The 12,263-nt window shown below is 50.0% G+C and overlaps 1 protein-coding gene across 1 annotated transcript in view; it reads left to right on the top strand.

Annotated features, from left to right (window-relative positions):
• Positions 1 to 1,592: 1,592 nt before the first annotated feature.
• PXN (paxillin) overlaps positions 1,593 to 12,263 on the top strand; it is a 66,031-nt gene continuing 55,360 nt past the window's right edge. Inside the window, exon 1 of the mRNA XM_038373373.2 lies at positions 1,593 to 2,078. Coding sequence (XP_038229301.1) covers positions 2,066 to 2,078 — 13 coding nt within the window. The 5' untranslated portion in view covers positions 1,593 to 2,065. The remainder of the gene's footprint in view (positions 2,079 to 12,263) is intronic.

Below are 12,263 nucleotides of genomic sequence, written 5' to 3'. Positions count from 1 at the left end.
CCATGAGACTTCATAGCAAAGCACACACGTATAAGTTTTATATATTAATTGTATTGGCATCACAATGATAGCCATACAGCACTCTCTAAGCTCTCTATGTCCTTTCCCATCATATATGGGATGCAGCATAAATCTGGGATGAATTTCTGGAGGCTGCTGATTATTCTAAAGTCTCGGCCAGGAGCAGGGAGAGGATAGTGCAGTATCCCTTGACCTAATGATGATACTTCTTAGTAGGGGAAATAATGATCTCTACTAGACTGTGTTAGCCAGGAAACTGGGTGTGCCTGTGTTTGGAGAATGAAAAAAATAAAGCACAGGGGACTGTTAGTAGTTGACTGCAAGGTCTCTGTGTTTTCTTTACAAAAAAGTGCAATCTTGCATGTGCACACTACACTACAGGACATGCAGTGAGGCTTTAAGAACATACCTTGACTAATTAGGTTTAATTTTTAGGAAAAGTGGTGCACAAGTGGTGTTGTCTGAGTTCCCTATCACTTTGGCCTTTTCTACACTGCCAATTTTCAGGAAATTGCTCACCAGTGCCAGTGACTGTTTTTAACCATCCTGTCATCTGGAGTACAATAAGATAAGAGGACAGAGTGGTACAAATATTAGCTGCGACAGAAGTGGGACTGCCTTGTAATAATTTGTGAACCATTTGTATGGTTGATATGGTTCGGACATTTACTGTATGGATATACTAGCTTAATTTAATAGGCGGTTGTAAGAAAAAGCAGTCAGGATGGAAACAACGGCTGAGGGTGAGCCACCCCACAGTAAATACTTGGTGGCGCTTATGGGACAGTGGCAGAGCCATTGGTTCTGAGGCATCTGGCTCTATCTCCAGCTGAGGCTACTGGACTGGTTTGGACAAGCAAGGCTAAGGCCTGGTAACCGAGAAGAACAAAGGAGCTTCTAGCTGGATCATCAGGGACTCCCTCCCTCTCTCAAGAGGGTAATAGTTGGGGAGCTGTTTGGGGAAACCAGACTGACACAGCTTCCTGCTAGGAGAAAAGGAGGACTTGTGGCACCTTAGAGACTAACAAATTTATTTGAGCCTAAGCTTTTGTGAGCGACAGCTCACTTCATCGGATGAATCCACTGAATGCAACCGATGAAGTGAGCTGTCGCTTGCTCACGAAAGCTCAGGCTCAAATACATTTGTTAGTCTCTAAGGTGCCCCAAGTCCTCCTTTTCTTTTTTGCGAATACAGACTAACACGGCTGCTACTCTGCTTCCTGCTAGGGTGTCTGGAGACGTTAGGTAGGCTACCATAAGGGGCTGGTGGCACCTTGGAGAGTAACAAATTTATTTGAGCCTAAGCTTTCGTGAGCTACAGCTCACTGCATCGGACTAACACGGCTGCTACTCTGAAACCATAAGGGGCTGGTACACCATTAGGTAGACTAGACATACCCGTAGATTGTTAAAGCAACCAGGAGTCCTTGTGGCACCTTGGAGAGTAACAAATGTATTAGAGCCTAAGCTTTCGTGAGCGACAGCTCACTTCATCGGATCCGATCCCTTCAGGCTGGGAGCTGGCGTTCCCAGGCTCACCACCAGGTGGCAGTGCCTCAGCGGCCTCAGTAGTCGGGTACCTCCAACAAGCCACGTGCCGCCCAGCAGCGCAGCCCGGGGCATTGCGCAAGTCATGGCTCCACCTGGGGTCCCGCGCCTCGGGACCTACCTCATGGCGCGGCTCGCCCCCGGCGCCACCCCGCCGCCGCGTCCCCCGTGCTCCGGCCCAGCCCCCCCGCTGGTGACGGAGCGTCCGGTCACCAAGCGTCACGCAGCATCCTGTGGCACCGCCCCCCCCGCCCGGCTGCCCCCGCCCCGCGGCACCCGGCTGCGGCTCCGCGCCCGGCCCTGGCGCAGGGCGGGAGCTGACGTTCTCAGACCCGCCACGAGGGGGCAGCGTCCCGCGTGAACCCCAGCGGCGCGCCCCGCGCCCGGCCGCTCGGGGAGCGCGCACGCCGTCAGAGGCGCTGCGGGAGCGCGCCCGCGGGGCTGGCCGAAAAAGTTGCTGCGAGCGGAGCGCGGCGGCGGCGGGCCCGGCCGGACCATGGACGACCTGGGTGAGTGCGAGACCCGGGCACGGCCCATGGGCGATCACCGCACCCCCACACCCCTCCCGGCCCCCGCCGCCCGCACCCCCTCCGCCCCCGGTCTCCGCCCTCCCCCTCTCCCCCCCGCCCGCACCCCCTCCGCCCCTCCCCCTCCGGCCTCCGCCGCCCGCACCTCCCCCGCCCCCCCTCCCCTCCGCCGCCCGCACCCCCTCCGCCCCTCTCCCCCGGTCTCCGCCCTCCCCCCCGCCCGCACCCCCTCCCCGGCGTCCGCCCGCACCCCCTCCGCCTCTCCCCGCCCGCACCCCCACACCCCTCCCGGCCCCCGCCGCCCGCACCCCCTCCGCCCCCGGTCTCCGCCCTCCCCCTCTCCCCCCCGCCCGCACCCCCTCCGCCCCTCCCCCTCCGGCCTCCGCCGCCCGCACCTCCCCCGCCCCCCCTCCCCTCCGCCGCCCGCACCCCCTCCGCCCCTCTCCCCCGGTCTCCGCCCTCCCCCCCGCCCGCACCCCCTCCCCGGCGTCCGCCCGCACCCCCTCCGCCTCTCCCCGCCCGCACCCCCACACCCCTCCCGGCCCCCGCCGCCCGCACCCCCTCCGCCCCCGGTCTCCGCCCTCCCCCTCTCCCCCCCCGCCCGCACCCCCTCCGCCCCTCTCCCCCGGTCTCCGCCCGCCCCTCCCCCTCCCGGCCTCCGCCGCCCGCACCCCCTCCGCCCCTCCCCCCCGGTCTCCGCCCCCCCCCCCGCCCGCACCCCCTCCCCGGCGTCCGCCCGCACCCCCTCCGCCTCTCCCCGCCCGCACCCCCACACCCCTCCCGGCCTCAGCCCCGGCCTCCCCCCGCACCCCCTCAGCCCCTCCCCCCCGTCCGCACCCCCTCAGCCGGTCTCCGCCCTCAGCCCCTCCCCGGCCCCCGCCCGCATCTCCTCTGCCCCCAGCCCGTATCCCTAACCCCTCACTGGCCTCTCCCTGCCTTCTCTTCAGCCTCTCTCTCTCTGCACTCCTAAGCCCCTCCCACCTGCCTGCACCCCTTTCACCCCTCACCGGCCTCTCCCTGCATTCCCTTCAGCTCCTCCCCCAATCTGCACCCCTCAACTCCTTCCATCCCTCACTGGTCTCTTCCTGCACCCTCCCCAACCTCCTCTTCCCCTAGCCCCTATCCCTAACCTCTCCCTGGCCTCTGCCTGCATCCTTCTGAGCCCTTCTCCTCCAGCCTGCACCCCTAACCCCTCACCGGCTTCTGCCTGCATTCCCTTCAGCCCCTCCCCCTATGCTACAGCCCCATCAGCCCTCCCTCCCCAATCTGCACCCCTCTGATTGTACCCCCACCCCCTCTTCCTCAGATTGCATACCCCTGCTTGCACATCTACACACCACTGAGCCCCCTCTCCTCTGGCCTGCACCCCAAGTCCCTTCAGTACACACCCCTAATCTCTCACCTGCCTCTGCCTGCATCTCTCACAGCCCCCAATACACAAGCCCCCGTCAGCCCACACTCTTTCCTTTCCAGGCTGCACCCCCCAATCCCTTCAGCCCACACCCCACCCTGTCACCTGCCTCTGCTTGTACCCCCCTCAGCCTGCATCCCCCTCACTCCATTCCTCAGCATGCAATCTCAAGCCTGCACAACCTCTTCCTATATCCCCTGCATCCCCCATGCACCCTCAAGTCTGCCTTCCTATGCACCCCTGATCTTGCATCCCCAAGACCCAGTTCAGCCTGCACCTCCTTCACCTCTCCTACACATGCTTATCCCTAAGCCTGTGCCCCCAGATCTCCCCCATCCTGCAACCCCTCACCAGCCTCTGCCTAAATCCCCTTCAGCCCTCTCCCTGAACACACCTCCCCGAGCTTGCAACCCCCCCATCTCCCACTTTTCTACACCCCCAATTGGTTTTGTAAACCTGCCTGCGCCTCCACCTCCCCTCCCTCCCAGTGTGTATCCCACGCCACTCTTTCCTAGCTTTTACCTCACCACTGGCCTGTACCCAGCTTGTGCTCTTCCATTATCATGCACCCTGTCTCCAATTGATCTGCCATAGCCTCCCCACCTTTCCCTTGTGCACATTTTAGACCGCTCACCCTTTCCTCTGCTTGTATCTTGATTAGGAAATTGCACCTTCTCTTTCAATCAGTTTGCACCTTGACCACACTTATGCGCACACATTTCCTCCCCCTGCCGTTGCTATAGTGTCTGGCTTCTGTTTTTAGGCCTGGCTTGCATGTATGAAGTCAGGTTTCAGAGTAGCAGCCGTGTTAGTCTGTATTTGCAAAAAGAAAAGGAGTACTTGTGGCACCTTAGAGACTAACAAATTTATTTGAGCATAAGCTTTTGAGCTGTAGCTCACGAAAGCTTATGCTCAAATAAATTTGTTACTCTAAGGTGCCACAAGTACTCCTTTTCTTCATGTATAAAATGATCTCTTAGGAATCTTTGAGATTAAACTGACCAGCAGACTTCGCAGTCACATTGCAACCACGATACAATCATGTTCAGAATTTATTCTGGCATCATGTCCTTTCTCTGCTGCTCCCTCAGGTGCAGAGCAGCCTTATGAACCATCCACAGCTCCTCTGCAGAGGAGTATGTCAAACAACTGGCTTTATGTGAAAAATCTATAGAATCTCTGTTTACCTCCCACACTTTATCAGGAAAGGAAGATGGATCCCCCAAACTTCCCTGGTGTTCTGGGAGATGTTAGGGTGACCAAGTTCTGCTTATGAAACTGATTAAATCAAACACTGGGGTAGGGCTGCAATCCATTACTTCCATCATACCTTTAATAGAAACCATACATTCCCTTAAGATCTGCTCCAAGAAAATCACAGTTTTATTACTGGACCCAGAAGCTTGAATTACAGTGCTAGCTTCAAGCCAAGCAGTAACACCTTCAGAAAAGACAGTCTAACTGGCTTGGGAAAAAACTGTTGAGAAACAGTCAGTTGATGTTTGGGAGGCATGCTGCAGCCATAACATTCATGAGGAGCAACAGTTCCCTTCTTAGTGAGCAAGCCTCCCCCCAGATGGAAGTGGTCAACAGCCTAGTTAGATGTTGGAAAAGAACCTCCAATAGCAACAAACTGATAGTTGTATCTTAGGAGGAGGCAGTCCTGTTTTTTTGTGGAGTTTTCCCTCATATCCCACAGCTCGGGCACCTTTCAGAGATACAGTTTTGGCCAAGTTTCAGAGTAGCAGCCGTGTTAGTCTGTATTCGCAAAAAGAAAAGGAGTACTTGTGGCACCTTAAATTTGTTAGTCTCTAAGGTGCCACAAGTACTCCTTTTCAGTTTTGGCCAAGTGGCGTTTGGCTTTTAGTGCCAGGTTTTCAGTGCGTTCTTACTAGTAATGTATCCCTGGTGGTTTATTGGCTTGCTGAGGAGTATCTTCATGGGTGAGCACACAGATAATGTTTTAGGACCATCTTTGAGCCTTCCCTACCTGCTTCTAAAGCCATAGGAATTGAGCTGTGCCAGCGACAGCTGTTACATTCCTTAAATTCAAAGTGCTCTGCCATCTGGCCAGATAGCTTATTGCTTGCATCAATAATGGCTTTTTCCCTCCATCTAATATATCCATACAGTGGGAAGATTAAAGGTGAATTGCAGAAGTCTGAAAAATTGGGTTTGTGCCCTTTTTGTGGTGCTTTACAATGTATAAAGAAGACCTGAAATCTAATTTTTTGTTTTGCTTTTGTTTTTTATGTTAGAAATATCTGAAATTTCAAGTTGAGTCTTCTCTGGTTTTGCAGGAGGTGTTGGGTTTACGCTGGGAATTTTTTCATACTTTGATTTAATTGATACAAGTGTTTGAATCTTTAATGAAGATGTCCTTCCTCTCAAGTGCTCATTGGATGTTAGGAGTTAAATATACTGGCATGAGCAGACACAAAACAGATTTAAAAAGAAAAGTGAATTAAAAATCCATTCCTCTCTCAGCAGTTCAAGTTTTGCTTTTCTGCCATGTCATGATTGTAACAGTTCTCCATTTGTCCATAGTGTCTTTCAGGATAGACAAAGTCTGAATAGCTAAAGTTAAAAAAGTAGAATCCTCTCTCCCTCCTAACAGCTTTTCATATCTATAGTATCCACCATAAAGAAGCAAACCTGCTACAAGCCCAGTTACTTTTCCTGTTGCAGATCATTGTTAACATGAAAGCTGCCTGCTCTTTATAATTGTGTTAGTCTTTGGGAACCGAGAGGAGAAAGGATAATGCGTCGGACGGTGTGTGACAAATTAATGCTAGGTGTAAGGCTACTGAAGTGAAGTTACATCATGGGTGAATTTGACTATATTGCTGAAACTTTTGAACCTATTGAAAAAATAGTGTGGAGAGACTTATGCATTGAAGAGGAGGATCCAGAAGAATCCTACTTTCATGCTTCTTGTGAGTAGAGATCAGGAAAGGAGGATATCATGAAAGATCTGTGTGAATGGATCTTTGTTGTTTCAGGGGTTTGTTTACAGCAAATAAAGGTTGCTATTGCTTTTTCTCCAGTGTTGAGGGAATTTGTCTTCCAACACACAGGCCATGCGAGAAACTGTTCAAAAATTCTACAGATGAAACTTGTACGTCACAGTGAAAGAGAAGTCTGTGGTGCAATGCATTCTTTGTGTGAGCACTGTTATACACTAGAGCAGCACATGGGGACAAAAGGGGAGTTTGCGCAGGTGAGAGATCTATTTAGATCTGTGTCCCTTGCTCTTTCAAAGAGATCGGTCTATATCATAGACAGGTTCTTGAAAGTTGATTAGGAAGGTTGGTGACTGGGTTTCTCTTTCTGAAGTGTCATAAACCAGTGTGGAAAATGAAATTACTTTCTTAAAAAGAGGGAAATGTCTGCATTATTTTTGGGTCTGTTGCCCATAGAATACCAGAAGAACAATGCAGTGTGATGTAAGGCAGGATGGGATGGTTTGGGGATTCCCTGCATGATAACTGCCAAAGGCATGCGTTTTGATTATGACTCTTTTAGATGACAAATGAGGATGTTGAATCATCAATACTAGTGCAGCACCTAACCTGTCCGAACAGGTATCCCTCAGATCTGCTCATTGGGCTCTACCAGACTCGGAATGAGGGGATGGGAAGAATGGAATCTGTCTTATCTTCTTGTTTTATTTTGGATACCATGTTAGGCCTGTCACCTGAGGAGGGAAGCTTTAAATTTGGGGCTTGTTTTGTAGATTTCAGATGCAGCTTGATTGTGTGGCTTCCTCTCTGTTTCTTATGGCCTGAGGGAAGTGATCTGTATGGTGATTGTTTTTCCCTCTTTAAAAGTATAAAATTTGCTGTCAAGTTAAAAATCATGCTTTATTAAACAAATTCCCTTGTGTGTGGTACTGTTTTAAATTCATTGACTTTTAACTATGGTGCGTATTTTGCATTTCACTCAGTTTGGACAATAATGAAGTCCAGTTTTACTTCTGTTAGTTCTTAGGCTTCGTCTACACTAGCAACTTATGTTGATATAACTACATCGCTCAGGAGTGTGGAAAATCCACATAACTGTACAACGCACTAAATCCTGGTGTAGACAGCGCTATGTTGGTGGAGGGCTTCTCTTGTCAACTAGCTACTGCCTCTCGCAAGATGGAGTATCTATGCTGACGGGAGACGTCCACCCTTACAGTGATGCAGCTGTGCTGCTGCAGCATTGTAAGAGTAGATGAGCCCTTAGTCACTTTCTCTGTCTTCCTCATGGACTAGTACAAATTGCAATGTTTGAGTTTCAAGCACTGAGGTGGATATTTAAATCTTCATCAGCTGTTTTCTTTGAAATGACAGCGGCATGGAAACATTTCTGCAAAACCTCTGCTAAGCTTGGCTTAAAAAAAGCACAGTCTTGGTAACTTGCACAAAAATGGTTCTGCTTTTAGAATCATCTCTTTTGAGGTGTTAGAAGTTCATGATACTGTTCTGCTTCATTTTGATTGCAAAATCCAGCTAAAACAATTGTGGCTTCTTTTTAAAAAGGATTGGGAACTGTTCACCAGAGCTCGTAAAAGAGGTTTCATAAATACAGATTATGCTTTCGGTGTTTAATAAGTAATGTATTAATGGCAATATTCTGGCTGTGCATAAACATTAGACCTTTAACCGTTCAGATGTGTTCTGATTTTAGACACACTTGCTGACTGCTGGTGGCAGGTTGCTTATTTTGTCTGGTGGTTTAGCTAAAGTGCTAGATTAAAAGATTCAGCGACATGAGATCAGTTTTTATTTTAAACTTTGTTTTTCTCTGTGGTGGCACATCTCTCCCATCCTCTTTTTAAAGGTTTGTTCCTGCTCCATTGAAGTTAGAGGGAGTTTTGCCTTTGATTTTCATGGAAGCAGTATTTAGTCCTAAGTGTGGAACAGGTTGCATATGTTTACATCTGTTTGTTGTCTCTTCTGGTATGGGGAAGATTGCTGTGCTCTGCAGCAACATGCTGTCTGTCTTTCTCTCCCTTGATTGATGATGGGTCTGTCTGACTGACTCACTTCCCTCAGGTTAGATGCCTTGAGTTTGTAGAGCTGACCTGGTATTGGGCTTGTCTGATTGAATGTTTAGAACTTATCAGCAAATGGGATGCTAGCAACCACTTTCTCGCTGGGGGCAACTTCACCCGTTTCGCTGACTGGCGGTTCATCCATCGCGCCTGGCTCAACTGCGTTCCGCTCAACGGAGCCGTCCGCCATGGGATCCGAGACAAGCGTTGCAGGAAGTGTGGCTACTCCAACGAGACCCTGCCCTACGTCCTGTGCAGCTGCAAGCCCCACTCCAGAGCCTGGCAGCTGCGCCACAACGCCATCCAGAATTGCCTGGTGAAAGCCATCGCACCGCGCCTGGGGGAGGTCGCCGTGAACTCCACTATCCCTGGGACGGACAGCCAGTTGCGACCTGACGTGGTAGTCACCGACGAGGACCAGAAAAAGATCATCCTCATTGACATCATGGTCTCCTTTGAGAACAGGACCCCGGCCTTCCGCGAATCCCCAGCTCGTAAGCTGGAAAAATACGCCCCCCAGCCGACACCCTGAGAGCGAAGGGCTATGAGGTGCAGATGGATGCCCTGATTGTCGGAGCCCTGGGCGCTTGGGACCCCTGCAATGAGCGTGTGCTGCGGACCTGCGGGATCGGTCGATGGTACGCACGGCTCATGTGGCGCCTCATGGTCTTGGACACGATCCGATGGTCCAGGGACATCTACATCGAACACATCACCGGCCACCGACAGTACCAGGAGGTGTGAGCTGGTACAACATCGTGCATCAACCATGGGAAGGGACTGAGAGACTTTTTTTTTTTTTTTCATTGGACCATATGAACTGGAATCATAAACTCACTGAACATTAAATCCCACCAAATGAGGGTAGATCCATCCTCATCATCGTACCCGCTCATTATACTCCACACCTGAACATAGCCATTATATGGACAACATACCCCCATATCTCAATGCCTGCAGTTTGACCCGTTAAACTTTTACCCCCAATCAGGGAGATTGCAGATTATGTATTCCTTACGCCACCTGCTCCTAAACTGAACTTTGCACCCCTTGATAATCTATACCTTATTCCCTGATAACCAGAAACTTCTATGCCTAAACTCTGTACTGTTTTCTTTTTACTTCAATATTATCTTAATAAAATTATTAAATTTGAAATTGCTTCATTGTGGCCTACATTCAGATCTTGGTGGGAAACATTGCTGCAATAATTCAGCCTCTTGGCTCTCAGCTGGGTCAGCTTTCTGAGGGCTTGTCTACCCTGGCAATTTACAGTGTTGCAATTTTCTCACTCAGGGTTGTGAAAACCCCCCTCGAACACAGCAAGTTTCAGCACTGTAAAGTGCCAGGGTAGATAGTGCACCAGCTCTGGGAGCTGCGCTCCTTGTGGAGGTGGTTTTTTTAGTGCTCTGGGAGAGCTCTCCCCCAGGGCTCTGCCTCGACTACGCAAGCCACATTAAAGCGCTGCCAGTGTAGACTAGCCCTGACTCTTTGCTGCTGGGCAAAAAGACTCAAAACAGGACTGAGGCCAACTCTATCCTACCACTTATGTCAGCAAAACTTCCATTGCTCAGGGTGTGAAAAAACACATCCCTGAGCAACATAAGTTTCGCTGGCATAAGTGGTACTGTGCACAGTGCTGTGTCATGGGAGAGCTTCTACTGCCGACATAGCTACCGCTGCTTATCAGGGGCAGTTCCATTATGCGGCCCGTTAGCATAGAGTGGCTATATGAGAGGTGCTGCTGTATTGGTACAGCTGTACCACTATGAGTTCCCTAGTGTCGACATAGCTTAGTATCCATCACAGTAGGAATCTGACTTGTTTCAGCTTCTTAGCTGTACTGACCCTGTTTGTAAAACAGGGGCTTTATTGTCTTGGGGGACTCAGACAGGGAATCCTCTGCCTCAAGCAGTATGTAATGCAGAAAAAGGCTCATTTTCTTGCTGGTATATTTCCATTGAAAGTCTGGACTCTGTGGTGTCTTTAGCCCCTTTGTCTCCAGCTGGGAGAGGTCAACATAGCTAAATGTCCAGCTGCCCTCCTGGATGAAATAGATCCTCTAACTTAGTCACCATCAACTGTTAGAGAAACTAATGGGTAACCTCCTTTACACCTTATTATCCACTGGATCTCTCTCTCTCTCCTTCCCTACTTACTGGTTCCTATTTTTCATTTTTCCTGGGGAATCCTAATACTTTCCACTTCTCCAGGCCCTCTTTTCCTCATCCCTCTTTTATATTTATAATAAATACAACTCCTAGGAAAAAGGCTGTTTTATTGCTGGAGAACATGAACTCTAGTTTAATACTTTGTCTGGATAGCTTGGCATTTCACAAAGAGTAATGTAATAAGCCTCACGCTCCCTTTGAGGTAGGTCAGTATTATCCCCATTCCTTGTATAAGGAAATTTGCATTAGTGTAATTACATCAATGTAGTTTTTCCACTAGAGTTTTGCATTGGTATATGCACTGCCCGAGTACAAATGGGTCTTGCACTGTTGCAGTTTAATCTGGCTACTTATCTTTATGCAGGTGCTGTGTGTGTGTATGTATTAAGGGTTTATACCTTTGTAAATTGCCTTCATGTAGGCAAAGCTGGAGAAACTGAGATACAGGGATGGTAGGTGACTCAACCAAGGTCAGACAACAAATCTGGCAGAACCAGGAATAAAATACATGAGTCGACTCCCCGCGCCTGTTTTTCCTTTTGCTCATACAGTGGTTCTCAAATTGTGGGTCAGGACCCCATTTTAATGGGGTGACTAAGGCTGGTGTTTGACTTGCTGGGGGCACAGCCCCACCTCCTGGGGCTGAAGCTGAAGCCCGAGGGCTTCAGTCCTGGGTGGCGGGGCTCAGGTTACAGGCCCTCCCCCCCACCAGGGGCTGAAGTCCTGGAGCTTTGGCTTTGACTCCCCCCCAGCCCAGGGCAGTGGGGTTTTGGCTTTGGCCCCCTTTCCTGGGGTCGTGTAGTAATTTTTGTTGTGAGAAGGGGGTTGTGGTCTGTTGAAGTTTGAGAACACCTGCGCTAATACTGATGAAAATCAGGAATAACTCAGTTGAAGTCAATGAAGTTACACTGGCATAAAAACAATGTGAATGAGAGGAGAATCAGGTCCCCAGTTCCCTGTTCTAGGCCTTAGATCACATGCCCTCCTTTGTATTCTGGAGTTGATTTTGTCTATTTGTGTTTGCTCCCTTATGATGCTAGAGAGTTTGCATTATACACTTCTACACTGCAGCTCTTCGGAAGTGGCATGTCAACTGTGGGAAGCCCCTCTAACGTATGAGCAGGGCTGTCATTTGCTCCCTGTTCACCATAGCCTGTCCTGAATAACATTTTTATTATTGGGGTACAAACTATCATAGCTAAGCTAGTGTGGTCTAGTGGTTAAAGCACAGGACAGGAAATCAGCAGACCCTTGGTTTTGTTGTTGCCTCTTCCATAGACTTGCTATGAAACCTTGGGCAAGTTTTACCCCATCTGTAAAATAGGGATAACAGTTCCCTACCTGCCAAGTTTTCTGCTTTGCTGTCCCATCTTTCTGGAGCTTTTCCTTTCCCAGTTCCTCACATAAGTTTCTTTCTCTAATTTTCCTCTTTACTCTAGCATATGACTGAGGCTATGTCCATTACCAAGCTTACCGTGGCACAGCTGCACCGATGCAGCTGCGCCACTATAAGATTGCTTGTATAACTGCATTGTGCCAGTGGG

The sequence above is a fragment of the Dermochelys coriacea genome, chromosome 15 (genome assembly GCF_009764565.3).
Source record: "Dermochelys coriacea isolate rDerCor1 chromosome 15, rDerCor1.pri.v4, whole genome shotgun sequence".
Lineage (NCBI taxonomy): Eukaryota > Metazoa > Chordata > Testudines > Dermochelyidae > Dermochelys > Dermochelys coriacea.
The sequence above is the reverse complement of the archived record's forward strand: the minus strand, read 5'-3'. Positions and strand labels throughout refer to the sequence as shown.